The sequence below is a fragment of the Poecilia latipinna genome, unplaced genomic scaffold, assembly GCF_001443285.1.
Source record: "Poecilia latipinna isolate Pla-1442-1.1 unplaced genomic scaffold, P_latipinna-1.0 Scaffold1111, whole genome shotgun sequence".
NCBI classification, from domain to species: domain Eukaryota; kingdom Metazoa; phylum Chordata; class Actinopteri; order Cyprinodontiformes; family Poeciliidae; genus Poecilia; species Poecilia latipinna.
In genome coordinates, this window is record NW_015113727.1 from 122,421 (window position 1) to 135,814 (window position 13,394).

The 13,394-nt window shown below is 36.9% G+C and overlaps 1 protein-coding gene across 2 annotated transcripts in view; it reads right to left on the minus strand.

The window, feature by feature from the left end:
• Positions 1-1,726: 1,726 nt before the first annotated feature.
• The window catches only part of drd2a (dopamine receptor D2a), a 50,613-nt gene continuing 38,945 nt past the window's right edge, over positions 1,727-13,394 (minus strand). For both annotated transcript variants that reach the window (XM_015052463.1, XM_015052464.1), the window contains exons 4-8: positions 8,843-8,979; positions 7,641-7,849; positions 6,723-6,809; positions 5,465-5,849; positions 1,727-3,181 (exon numbers count right to left, since the gene is read on the minus strand). In XM_015052463.1, coding sequence (XP_014907949.1) covers positions 2,985-3,181; positions 5,465-5,849; positions 6,723-6,809; positions 7,641-7,849; positions 8,843-8,979 — 1,015 coding nt within the window. In that variant the 3' untranslated portion in view covers positions 1,727-2,984. The remainder of the gene's footprint in view (positions 3,182-5,464; positions 5,850-6,722; positions 6,810-7,640; positions 7,850-8,842; positions 8,980-13,394) is intronic.

Sequence of the window (13,394 nt, forward strand, 5' to 3'; positions counted from 1 at the left end):
CCCTAATACGATCAGAAATTCAATCAGAATCACGGCCAGCACTGCGGCAGCAGCAACAACAGAGGCGTCAACAACCAGGCTGTTGATGGACAGAAGAAAAATGAGCAGAAAATGATCGAACTTCTATTACACCTTCAATAAGATTTAAAGAGTAATCGCTTAACCTAACTAATACTACAGATTTATATTCAACACACTAGAATATTATTGAAAAATTTTATTGTTTCATTATCTCAGTTCACTAAATGAAACACATTAAATCCACATAGTGTCTTTACATTTGTTAATTTTTCACGGCTGTCATTTTCTGCTTCTGAGTCAAAGCATACCACCTTGCACCAGGCCCTGCATGACAGACTAAAACCACTGCACTAAGCTTTATATGTTCTATAACATAAAGACTGAAATATTTTTAGCATTTTTAATAGAATATTTATATGCATTTTTATATTGCTAATTTTTAGCATAAGAACGTTGGGTTCCAACTTTGGCAGGCCCTGTTTAAATTTCTTCAGAAGTTTTCTAGTATGTACTCCTATTATTGTTTCAAATTGCAGATACCGTTTTTCCTTAAAAATATAATTTAACCTAGGATCATTGATACGTTTGTTATTCTAGATAATATTTGGGAAAGTATTCCGGGATTTTTATGAGAAGCTATAGTTTCTATATCAATTCTTGAAGTTGGGTCTTGATCAGAAAGGAAAATTAAATTGGCATTTACAATTTTTAATGGAAAACTCATTTTCATACTGTGCAAAATATTGTAAAATCACATCATCTTAAATGCTGCCACCTCTCTTAGCACAGAGATGCTTAAATACACATTGGCTCTTACTGATAGTGTCTTTAAGGCTGTACTGAATATATTGAAAATGTGTCACTCCAAACAGTATTCAGTGATTTATTACAGCAGCTTTTGTTTCTGTTGCATCGACCTAACCTCATTCTTCGCACTTGCAGAGCCCCTGGGGGGCCACTTTGGAGTTTACACATGTTAGATATTTTTTGGTATTATCATTTTGTTATTACTTTAGTTCATATTCAGTCTAATGTTAATCAGTATTATTGTGATTTTTAGTTTAAAGTGTTCTCTTCCTTATGTGTGTATAAACTGACCTGGAGGTTACAACTGTCTGTTTATCTTCATGTGAGACAGTTAACTCTGTGTTTCCCAGACCTTAAATTCTTCTTGTGTTAGTTTGACCTAGAGCTGAACTGGGCTCAGACCGTAGATCAGATATCACACCTGGAACTGAGTTGCTGGTTTGTTTAGGTTAAATGTTTTACGACCTCTGTTGTTTTTTTTCTGGCTGTTCTGCTTGACAATAAAACAGGGGCTCACGCGGAAGCAGATCAGAATTCTCTGTGAACGGCTGATGAGGTTGTTGATGGAGAGTTCTCCTTTTGCAAAAGCTTTGTCTATGAAATTCATATATGTTGTCTGTGGCCTTTTTATATAGGTTCGAGAAAAAGTACCTATCAACACACATCCAAATAATTAAACCTGGGAGCTGCAAACTCCACATACAGGTCATTAGTTTGCCATAAAATAACTCAGCTGCAGCAATGCAAAGCCAGCTACATTAATCAAACAAAGTCTACCAAACATTGACAGTTTTAAGTTATAATTTAGCTTGTATTGACACATACAGCAAACAGCGACATTTGCGTGGCACTTAACTATGCATTTTATTTTCATTTATTGGAGATCTTTTGCTATGTCTTGTAACATACATCTCATGAAAAGTCAAGTAGAGGAGCAGTGTAGCATGCATCACTTTTCCATTGCAGGCATATATTCACAGGTAATGTGTTATGAAAACTATGTACAATACAGAAAATGAAAATAATATTTATGGTAATAACAATAATAATAATAATACATGCATCTCAATAAATAAAATATTATCAAAAGATTAATTCTGTCAAAATATAAATTCAAAAAGTGAGACTCAATTATAGTCATTACAGAAAAGAGTAATACAACCCCAACATTTATTTCTGCTAATTAAGATGATTATGGCTTACAGCTAATGAAAACCTAACATTTTGTTCGACAAAATATTTAAGATTGACCATGTAGTATTCTATCCTAGCAAACGGAGGGAAAGTTGTGTAGAAGGAGAAAGTGTGTAGCACTTGGTGTTTTACTAAAAATGAATATGGCATCCCTCTATGTTATTGAGTTTAACCTGACAGAGTAACCGCGTAGTAGCTCAGACAAAGTATTGTGGACGTTACTTTTTTAGTAAACCACAATTCTTAGAAAGTGAATTTCAGGTTTTTATCAGTTGCAAACCATAATAATTAAAATGATCAGAAATAAATACAAACAACATATCACTCTGCATGTAATGAATTTATAAGTTTCACTTTTAGAACTGAATTAATGAAAGAAATTAATTTCTCAATGATATTCTGATTCATTAAGATACAATATCAGGTTATTTATAAAATGCAAAATTGCAAATATTGGCATCGTCACATTGTACAGTAAGTAAATCCTCCCTTTTCCCGACACATTCCCAACCCGTAAGAGATTCCAAGAGTAAGACCAGATGCATCGATATCAACACTGCGATGAACACTGACGTCGTAGCTTTTCCGTCGTGGAAACATGGAGTACGCACACAATAAATAGCAGTATGCTACTTGCATGTGTGTGGTATACACAGATGGCTCCTTACATAACACACACAATGATTTTAGAGAATAGTGTTAGTTTTTTTTTTTTTTCTCCATAAACAGATCATTGTTACAGACTTTTCTTGTTTTACATTCAGTTATCTGGAGAACAGGACTCCACAAACAACTCACACACACATAATCAACGCGCCTTCCAAAAAGACACTGCCAGTTTTTTAGTAACTTTTCAGTTCCCCCCCCCATGTGGTGCATTTTCCTTTCACAGGATGAGGTATTTGCCAGACCCTTTATTTTGTGCCCTTTCCCTCAGTCTGATCTGTAAGGGATGCGGCAGCTTAGCAGTGCAGGATTTTAATGAACGCCTTCCTGAACTCGATATTAAAGGTGGTGTATATGATGGGATTTACAGCACTGTTCACGTAGCCCAGCCAAGTGAAAGCGTTGTACATCTCAGCGGGAACTTTGCATTTGGTGCAGTGGGTGTTCAAGATATGGGTGATGAAAAACGGCAGCCAACATATGATGAATACACCTGAGGAGATAATAAGAGAGAAACAATGTATGTGAGAGAGAGAAAACAAAGTCAAGGCCTTGCTGTATATTAGACCTGAATATAGGTTTGCAAACAAAAGTTGCTCTCAGAGCACAGAAATCATTACCGTTTCTTGCATCAGTTTGATTTTTTTTTTCTTTCTTTTTGTATTATTCTACAACATGCGCACACAGGCAGCCAACTACATGTTGGAGACTTAGACAAAAATGTAGAACAGCTCAGTGACAGAATGTCCTGTTGCTAATTAGAACCTAAATAACAATTTAGCTATCAGTTTCAAGCTGTGTTCCCTAAGAGGTTTGATTAGAACTGCTTGAGTCTAAAAAAAACATTTAGTCACCATTATTTTTGGTTAATACTGAAATCACAACGACTCATTAAAACAATGTTATGCTTAGAGATCACTACACAACCTTTAATATGAAGTTTAACAAGATACCTCCTAGTCGAAGTCATATTGAATATATACATTAAGATAACTGATAAAGCTTTTTTTTATTCAAGTAAATATAATATTTCAATTAAACAAACAAATTTGTACTAAATCTAGTTTAATTAATACATTTCTTCTAGGAAGTCTTTCCAGAAAGTTTAAAGGATGTTTAAAGACATTTTAAAACTTTTAGCCAAGATCTTTGCTCTACTTCATACCAAAGTTGGTCAATCAGGTTGTGGTCAGGACTCTGTGAAGGCCAGTTAAGTGCAATCCAAACTGGGACATCCATGTCTTTATGTACATTGTTTGCAAACATGTTACAGGAATGTCAAGATATGCTCCACAATATAACCCGTCCTGCACCAATTTTCAGACAAGAGGCAGCGCATCTACCAAAGCTAATAAACCTGACCAGTGGATTGCCAGACAAACAGCTATGATTTGTCCAATTTCTCTCCAGCCTGAAGGACACCTGAGTTTTCAAGGTCTGTAGATATTGGCTACTGAAAGTTTGTACTTCTGCTCATGCGTTCACACTGCAGCCTAAAGTGACCCAATTCCAATTTTTCTTTTTGACGTAATGCGACCTGTATCTGATCTTTTCATGACAGTCCGAACAGCACAGGTTGGACTATTTTCGAGTGCGACCCATATCCAATACATATCCAATTCAAATGCGACCTAACGTCCAGGTCGCATTCATCCGACCTGAACGTCACTGATACTCGACAAATGTCACTATTCTGCGTCATAATATGGGCAAGCGGGAGAAAAACAACTACGTTTTTTTTTTTTCAACTATAATGAGGATTAAGTTGTTAATATGCTGCTCCGGTCGGACAACAACTTCAGATGTGTAAACTAAGCTCCACCGTTAGCCTCCTCCATGTTTACTTCAGCAAACACTGAGCACTTCTTCTTTTTATGACGGTTGGCAGAACACTGAGAACGCTGACGCTATTGCGCCCTCTAGTGCGCAGGCCGGTCACTTTCAGGTCGTTTGCTCGAGAACACATACAATACAGGTCGCATATGTTTGGCAGTGTGAACGGTCACGACAAAAAAAAAAAAAAAATCTGATTTGACAAAAAAAAAAAAAAAAAATCAGAATTGGGTCACTTCAGCTACTGCACAGGCAACAGACACAGATATATTTCTGTAACTTCACAGTTTTATGCCTGAAAGAACTTGAGCAGCAAGAAGTTGATTAGCAACATAAAAACGTAATGTCTTCCAATCAAATAATCCACCACTCTTTAGTGTGGAAGAGATTATTATGGGAAGAATAAAAATAAGCTATATTTAGTATCATGAGGTATTAAAAATGAAATAGGATGGGGAATTTCTGACAAGACTTGTCATTCAGACTGACACAGTTGGGTGGTAAAGGCACCTGTGGAGCTGCATGCAAGACTGCAAGATGTGTTTGATCCCTTTGAGCCAAACTCTCTGGTGGTGAGAAATGCTGGCAGTGTTTCAGAAATCTCAGTTAAAGTTAAATAGTCTCTCCGTACACAGAGGCGATTGTTGGTAAGCTCAACCATGCTAATTACGCTTAATTAACACCAGTAGAAAATGGTGAAGAGTGATTTGTTTTGAAATATCTACGTAACTGCAGGGCTGTACAAACTGATTTCTCACATATACAGTATGACACGCTTGTTGGATCTAATCTAATTAACATCTGATCATGACAGCAAGGCTGCTTAACATTAGATTCAGTAACTTTAAAAACTCTGACAGCCCTACACAAAAACTGAGAATGTTAGCCCAAAACAAACAAACAAAAAAAAAGACCCAAAAAACATGAAGTCGATGAAGCGTACCGAGGACAATGGCTAACATCTGAGTGGCTTTCTTCTCTTTCTGTTGGGAGATCTTCCTCTTGCTCATGTTTTTGACAGAGGATTGAGTCTTGCCATTAGGTAGCGCCTGTGTCTGGAAGGCTTTGGCTACAACTGGTGCCGGGTCAGCCAGGGCCTCCTTGGGCTCGCCGTTCTTTTCTGCTTTGTGGCCGTCCTCGGGGGGTGTGGGTGGCGTGGAGGTGGGGCTAGTGTTGGCCTTGTTGGGCATTAGCTGCTGGTGGCTAGTGGCCGGAGTGTCTCCAAGGGCACTGTGTGTCTGATGTCTTTGCCTCTGGCTGCTGCCGCTGTTGTTCAGCTCATCCAGCTCCAAGTCATCCCCGTCGGTGGCAGCTTCTTTGATGAAAATCTGAAGTTCAAGACAAGACAAAGCAGGATGTCATTTATCATTAGAAAAAAGGGTAACATTAAAAATAAGATATAAAAAATATCTACTGCTTTGTGCAAAGGTGTGGTGTCATTTTTTTTCATATTTCAGGTCCAAGAATCCAGCCTTCTTTGTCACATTATTAAATTAGCCTTGAGCAATATTTCATGGAGCTTCTTGAGGTGCTTGGCCCGGGGCCACAGTAGATAGCTAGTCAAAAGGAATAACTAAGGGAAAAGTTTGGATTTCTGGGATTTATTTCTTCATATCTTGTTAAGAAAAATATGCTGCTTGAGATGATTTAAATATCAAGTCAAGTCAAGTTTACATGCATATCACGTTTTAGCAGAGAGAGGTACTTAAAGTGCTTCACACAATAAAAGCAAAATATAATAATTAAATATGTTGACAACAGCAAAAAAGCAACAAGCATTAAATTTAGACAAATAATGTTATGAATCAAAGGCAGCTCTAAAGAATTGGGTTTTTAGGTTATTTTAAAAAGTGTTGTATAATAGTCAATATACTTTATCAGTATCTACTGGGTCTACAAGTGTCATATAAATAACAATTTTGACCACAGATAATGATGGGTGATGTTTGCAATGCACTGGAAGCTGTTAGCACAATGTTGTCTTCAGGTACGCAAATTAAAAATGTAAACATGTTTCATACAACAGGAAGGCCTTTAGAAAGAAGAGTTGGATTAAAAAAAAAAATGCTGACTAATTAGAAACATATTGACTCTCACAACAGCATTAGTTGCAAGTCTAGAGATTTTTCAAAAAGAAGAATCTTGAACAGAAATGAGACTCAAGCAATTTTAAAGAAAAGTGACAGAAAAAGAGAAGATACCACTTTTTTCTTGTTGGCAGGTAGGCTTCCATTGGACTTCACAATCATGGTGCACAACCTTACATCTTCTGGATGAGTGCACTTATCCTGCAACAGAAACAGCTGTGTGAGGCCAGGAGAGGGTACGATGTCAAAACCCCGACTAAAGGGCTGTCTAAGAACAGACAGGCAAATAATAGTGGATGTGAGGTCAGATATGATGACAGTTTTTTAGTTTTTTTTGTGGGGTGAGTGGGAAAGAGAGGGTGTTGTTTCGCAACAATAGGATCTTTCAATAGATTTGAAAAAATGTAACTTCACAGAAAAGTAATACATTTATTTTATTACATCTTATATTCATATATATTATCTATATTTGATTGGCAGCGCATAATGAGAATCAGACTAAAGGTTTGTTTCGAAACAAGAGTTTCTGCAAGTTTCTTTATGTTGAGAAAATCAATAGCCACTAAATGACAAGGTACATTACATTTAATCCATTTTAATAACTAACCATGCTAAAGCACATTTAACATTGCATCCTCATATGCATAACATATACCACAACTTTTGCTGAAAATTTAAGTTTGATGTAAATAATAATAATAATAATAATCTGGTCCCACGTCATGTTTTTATTTTTGTGAATTGTTGCAATTTAGCTAAATGCCAATTGCAGACACAGCCTGTTTTAAAACTGTCAGATGTAATTGAGCTGAAAAGATTATTGATTTGCAGAGGCATGTAAACTTCAAGTACAGGATATTGTCTGTACCCGCATGTTTACATTAAATAATGTGTGGAGAAACTGTTGTTTCAAAGCGGTAAAATATCACATAAAAATAAAGATCTCTCGCGTAACAAAGGCGTAACTCATTCATATTGAATCAATAAAGCTGCCGAGCTGCAAACAGGAGCCATAATTTTGAAGCCGCTCACCCTCAGTGAAGTTGCTACATCGGTGTCAGCAGGCTGACACACACGCCGCTTTGGCTTTGTGTTCACACGTTTCCTGCGCTTCCTCAGGACCACGTAAATTTGCACATAAACCAGCAGAGTAATGATGAAGGGTACGTAGAAGGACACGATGGAGGAGTACACCACGAAGGCAGGGTTGGCAATGACACAGAGAGATGCGTCGCGGGTTGCTGTGGAGACAAGCTCAAGGTGAATGACAAACTTCAGGCTGCATGTCCTGAAGAGAGGAAGACATATTTGCTTAAACTGGGGGTTGTGTTTTGGTTTTGAAAATCAAATTACTTTTTAAACACTTGTCTCACTCGCTGCAAAGATGCTGCAGCTTATAATTGTTGCAGCTTGCTCAAAGCAATGGACAGACCAAGCACATAGACAGGTTGTTCCCCTAATTTTTTCCTCATAAAACTGGACGTAGGTTTTAGGTTTGTATTGCGTCGAGCTTGCTGCCACTGCTGAATTGCCAATTTCACTGTCGTCCGGGGTTTTGCCAGCAAAGAGGTTCCAAGAGTCCAGCATGCGTGAACAGAATTAAACATGCTGGACCAACTGGTGGTGTTAAAAGGCCAAAAAAATTATGAAAACCAGGAAATAATCTAATCTTTTGTTTAAATTTGATCCTGGAATCTTCAAATATGTCCGTAAAGGTCATGAGTTCTAAATATGCTTCAAATGAATCAGATTCTGTTAAAAAAAAAAATCCAATCCATATGTTATACAATTGAACCCACGACTTAGACCTGATTGTTTCTATTGACTGAATACAGTAGCATACACACACACACACACGAGCCCTATATTGGCTTTTCTCTGTTCTTTTCTTGGGAGATGGGAGTTACAGAAGTATCTATAGTTAGTTAATGCATGCGAGCCTAAAAGTGCTAAATATTCGGCATTTTCAGACTTATTGTAAATAACTTAACGTTTAGCCTGGTGAAACAAAGGTTTGACTGACTGCAACTAAATATTAACCAACCTGAAGGACCGAGGCTCAGACGACATAAGGTGAATCTTTCAAGTAAAAGCTTATTAAAAAATGACATTAGTGTTTCTATAAATGGCACCTGAAGCCACGTGGAACTATTGCTGCCTGCGTAAAAGTCAGACAAATACACAGAATACACGACAGTGACCGTAGAGAAGATTTGTATTCAACTCCCTCTTACCTGTGTTATTGAGGCCGAACAGCAGGGGACATGATATAGCAAAGGAGAGAACCCAGACAACAGAGATCATTACGGTGACTCGTCTCCTGGAGCTGTAGCGCGTGTTGTACAGCATCGGCATTGCCACCGCTGTGTATCTAAGATGAAAGCAAAGGAAAAAAAAAAAAAAAACACCATATTATCATGTAGCCAGACACCTTTTTACAGTACAACATTAACAGCCTGTGGGGAAAGTTAGTCAGCATATGCATATGCACTACCACAACAACCCCCCTTTTTTTATTTTCTTTACAGAAAAATAAAATGCTTGTACACACACAAACATCACCTTAATCTTCCTCTTATCCTTTATTGTAAGTCCTCCAAGGTAAAACTGAAACTAAATTTAAATTTCTTGTTTGTGCACGTAATCTGAAATTCTTCATTATTTTAATATGTTCATCCTTCTGCTACCTGCTTGTTTTTTGCTTTTTTTTTTCACTTGATGGGATTTTTTTTTTTTTTTTTTGCCCGAAGCGCAGTAGAGAACATGAAGACTGCAAGTGGGTTAAACTTGAAATGTTGCCTGTCATTTGTGATCAGATCCTTTTGGATGTCGGACTGGCCCTTTGGAAACAGTCTGGTGCTGCAGGCTTCAGCTCACATCAGAATGAGAAACTGTAAAGCACAAATTTGTTTTTTTCATGTCAGAAGAACGACCTTATCATTTAACCTTGCCCCGTTATTTGACCTTATTAGTGCACTTGTTGTAAATACCAGGAAATGAATAGCATTTTACTGTGTGTTATTCACTGATTTGTTGACCAGATAAAGAGTCTTCATGCTTAAAGTCAAGTAGTTTGGGCTTTTTTGGAGACTAAATATTATTGATGTGATGCATAAAATAAATAAATGTTTCCTGCTTTCATAGTTACATAATTAAATAAAAATGGAACAATATAACAATGTTTCATAGGTAATACCATTAGAAATTGAATAAAACAAAATAAAACCTTTTTTCTTTAAAAAAAAGTTGATTAATTGCTTACCCTAAATGATATAGTAAGGTATTAATACACATTTTAAGATTATGCACACTTAATAAAATGAAAGGAGAAATATAGCTTCAATATTACTTCTCAGCTACAATCCATTTAAAGACGGTTAAAGAAAAAAGTCCAGTAAATTCATTTATCCAACGGATTCAGACCCATCATTTATTAACTCAAATATTAAAGAATATGAACGCTTAAGAGCATCAATATCGTCTCCTTCCTGACAGCATGTGGGAGTTCCTAAAAACGACAGGGTCTTCGCTAATCCCATGCAGACACACCCATCTGGAACCCTGACACCTCGAAAAAATCTGATTCACTTCCCAAATTTAGAGGTGTAAAGGATGGAACTTGCAAGAACAGATTTTATCCAATTTAGCAAAAAATAATTAAACAACACGAGACTGACAAGAATACACTCTTAGAATAGCAATGAATTAAATCTAAAGTAAAAAACAAAAAAAAAACATTTAGGCTCAATAAAGTTGGGTTGTTATTGCTAACAAATGTATTATAGTTCCTTAATCTCTGGTTTTTGGTAATTCTGTTTGGTTTTTAAAAGCTACCGACCCCTGTAGTAAGACTAAAATGTTATTAAATGCTTATGTGCAACATCAAAACTACATTAGGTTTATTTTGAACATATATAAGGTGACATGAGAAGGAAAGCTTCATGATAAGGTTTTTAAAGTACTTTTTTGTTGTTGGTAATTGCCTTTCATTGTATCAACTTATATACTTTTGGCACACATTCCCGTTCCCCACTCTTCCCCTTAAATGTTAAAATGGCACATGTCCTCTACTTGTACAGCGCTTTATCTAGCCCAGAGGACTCCAAAGCTTGTTACGCAACATTCAGTCGTTCAACCATTTACGCACACATTCACACGCTACTACACTGTAGCCACAGCTACCTGGTAGCATTTTGATATAAGTGACCATTAAATACTTGTCTCCACTGATTACTGCACACCAATTTAGATATTTTTAGGTCTTTTAAATACATTTATAAGATAACATTCTTTAATTAAAGATCATACGCTATTTGGGAATTTCTGGTTGTTTTTTTAAATAAAATTTATGACTGATAAGAAAAAAGAGCATTTCATCTACAGTAAGGGACTTTTTGTACATTTATATTAATATAATATATGTACAAGGTTTTTAAAAGCAAACAAGATTAGAAATATGTCCCGGTATTGCAAAGGAGAAAAGGCTGAATGCCTCTTAAAATATTTTTTTAGTGTGTATACAATTTAAAAAGAAAAAAAAAATTATAAATGAACTTGTACTGAACTTTCATTCAGTATTAAGTCATAAATTTGTTCTATTTATATAGTAGCAACAGAAAAAAGGATAAAAACACCACTAAGAAATTAATTAGTCTTATCATGAATCATACTTTCTGTGTGTGTGTGTGTGTGTGTGTGTGTGTGTGTGTGTGTGTGTGTGTGTGTGTGTGTGTGTGTGTCCTCTTATCACCTCCTAAATTAAGACAGTTTCATCTTCTGTTTCTAAATAAGTGACCGGTCATTGTTAGAGAGAGCAAAGACTCAATTCCCCACTAATGTCCTCATCCTTTTTATGATTGCATTCACAGAAGATTTAGCAGCAAACAATGTTTCGGCGAACAAGTTTCATTGCTTCCCAGAGCTGCTAAACTGATAAAAGCACACCTATTTATCCCGAGCTATTATCTGGGCTTTCACAAATCAGTCTCCTCTGGGTGGAAACAGAAATACACGGAAGCAAGGAGAGGAGACTTTAGATCAACTCACACTCAACCCTCTTCTTCTGTGTATATTCATAAATATGCAGCAAGCTTACGCAGTTCAGTGGAAAACGGCCAACATGTAAATGCTGAAGCCATTGTCCTCCTACATGTTAGCTTGCAATATGCACAAACAGGAATCAACCATGATATTATTCAGATCAACCAGATCTTCCTCCAAATGCGGGAGTCATCCTTCATTCTTATTCACTGCTTTCAATAAGAGCCGGAATCGTCTCCATGTGTGACCGTGCTAGACTTTTTATTTGCCATGTGGACTCCAAACATGCAGCCAAGTAGAAAATAATGCAAAATTAAGCAGGGTGGAAATTTATAAAAAGAAAATATGGGGGATGTCTTGCACTTGGAATTGTAATACATATTCTGGAAGTTAACTTAGCAAAAAGGACAACGCAAATTTATTCCCAAAAAGTCCAACTTGAAACGAGCAGGCTGCTCGTGATCTGCTTTAATTTACTGGCACTACTTAATTAAATTGGATAATTTGCAACAACACATCGGGTATCTTTGCCGAGCAGAATTCAAGGACCGCACACACACACCGTTTTTTTAATGGCTTCGAGGCTGTTGTTTCAGACGACCGTTATATTAAAACACATCCAGCCAGAGATGTTTAACAACTGCAACTGCTAATTTTTCAGAGACAATAAGTCTGCACGTCGAGACAAAGCCATGGCAACTATCGCTACTCCCTCGGCAGCCGGACGAGCCTTTACCAATCAGTGTGAATCCAGTTCAGAAAATGAAATGGACATGTTGGTACGTGGAGCAATATTTCCCTGTTTCAGCATAGACAATCAAAAAAGGACAAAATAATCTTCCCACTTATGTTACGATGTGTTTGGGTTATGTCCTCAGACACTTCTGGTTTAGATATAAATATCTTACATCGCAGTATGAAATTTGGTAAGTGGCAACAGCACAAAAAATCTAAACTGAGACCAAGATCTGTAGTCCAAAATCTCAGAAGAGCTCATGAGCTCTGAGGTACAGGATCTTGCTTTTCTTTTCACTTGTATTGACAAGGTTAGGACTTAAAGTACAGTGTCACCGTTACCCAAGGTAGAAAATGTACTTTAAGAACTGCTATAATCAGTATTGTTCAAGCTCTAAATTTAATTCACCCAGGCCAGAATCAGTTCGTTAATATTCACAGTTGAACATCTAAATGGAAATCAGGTTTACACACCACCTCCATGTCTACAGGGGTATGAAATCCAGCACCTTGACACGCTGCTTATGCAAATATTTGTGAAAGAATGGATCACTCTCCGGAGCTCAGTGAATGGTGCTGCGGTGAGTTTCCTCCTGTGCAACAAATCCGGTTGTTCAATCTTCTCACAACTAACTGTGTGTTAGTTTTAGTGATATTACGACGAAGGGGAAGGGATTTGGAACAGCAGCAGCCTAACCACAAATTGGTGTGCCACCATATTCCTTATTTCAAAGAGCACACTTTTTTTTATTTTAGTAATATTATACTTTAGATTACTTTAGATTTAAACTTGGGGTTTTGCCTTGAGCTTGATATTCTTCACTATGTTGTTTTTTTTTTCTGTATTCCAATTTTCTACTGCTTTTCTCTATTATGTCTCTCCGAAGTAATGTTTGTCTGACCTCCTTTGTTTTCATCATGTAAAGTATTTTGAAGTACCCTGTCGAGGAAACGTGCTGCACAAATAAACCTGTCTTGGCTTCATCACCCCAAAAGCAGGACTTCTGCATC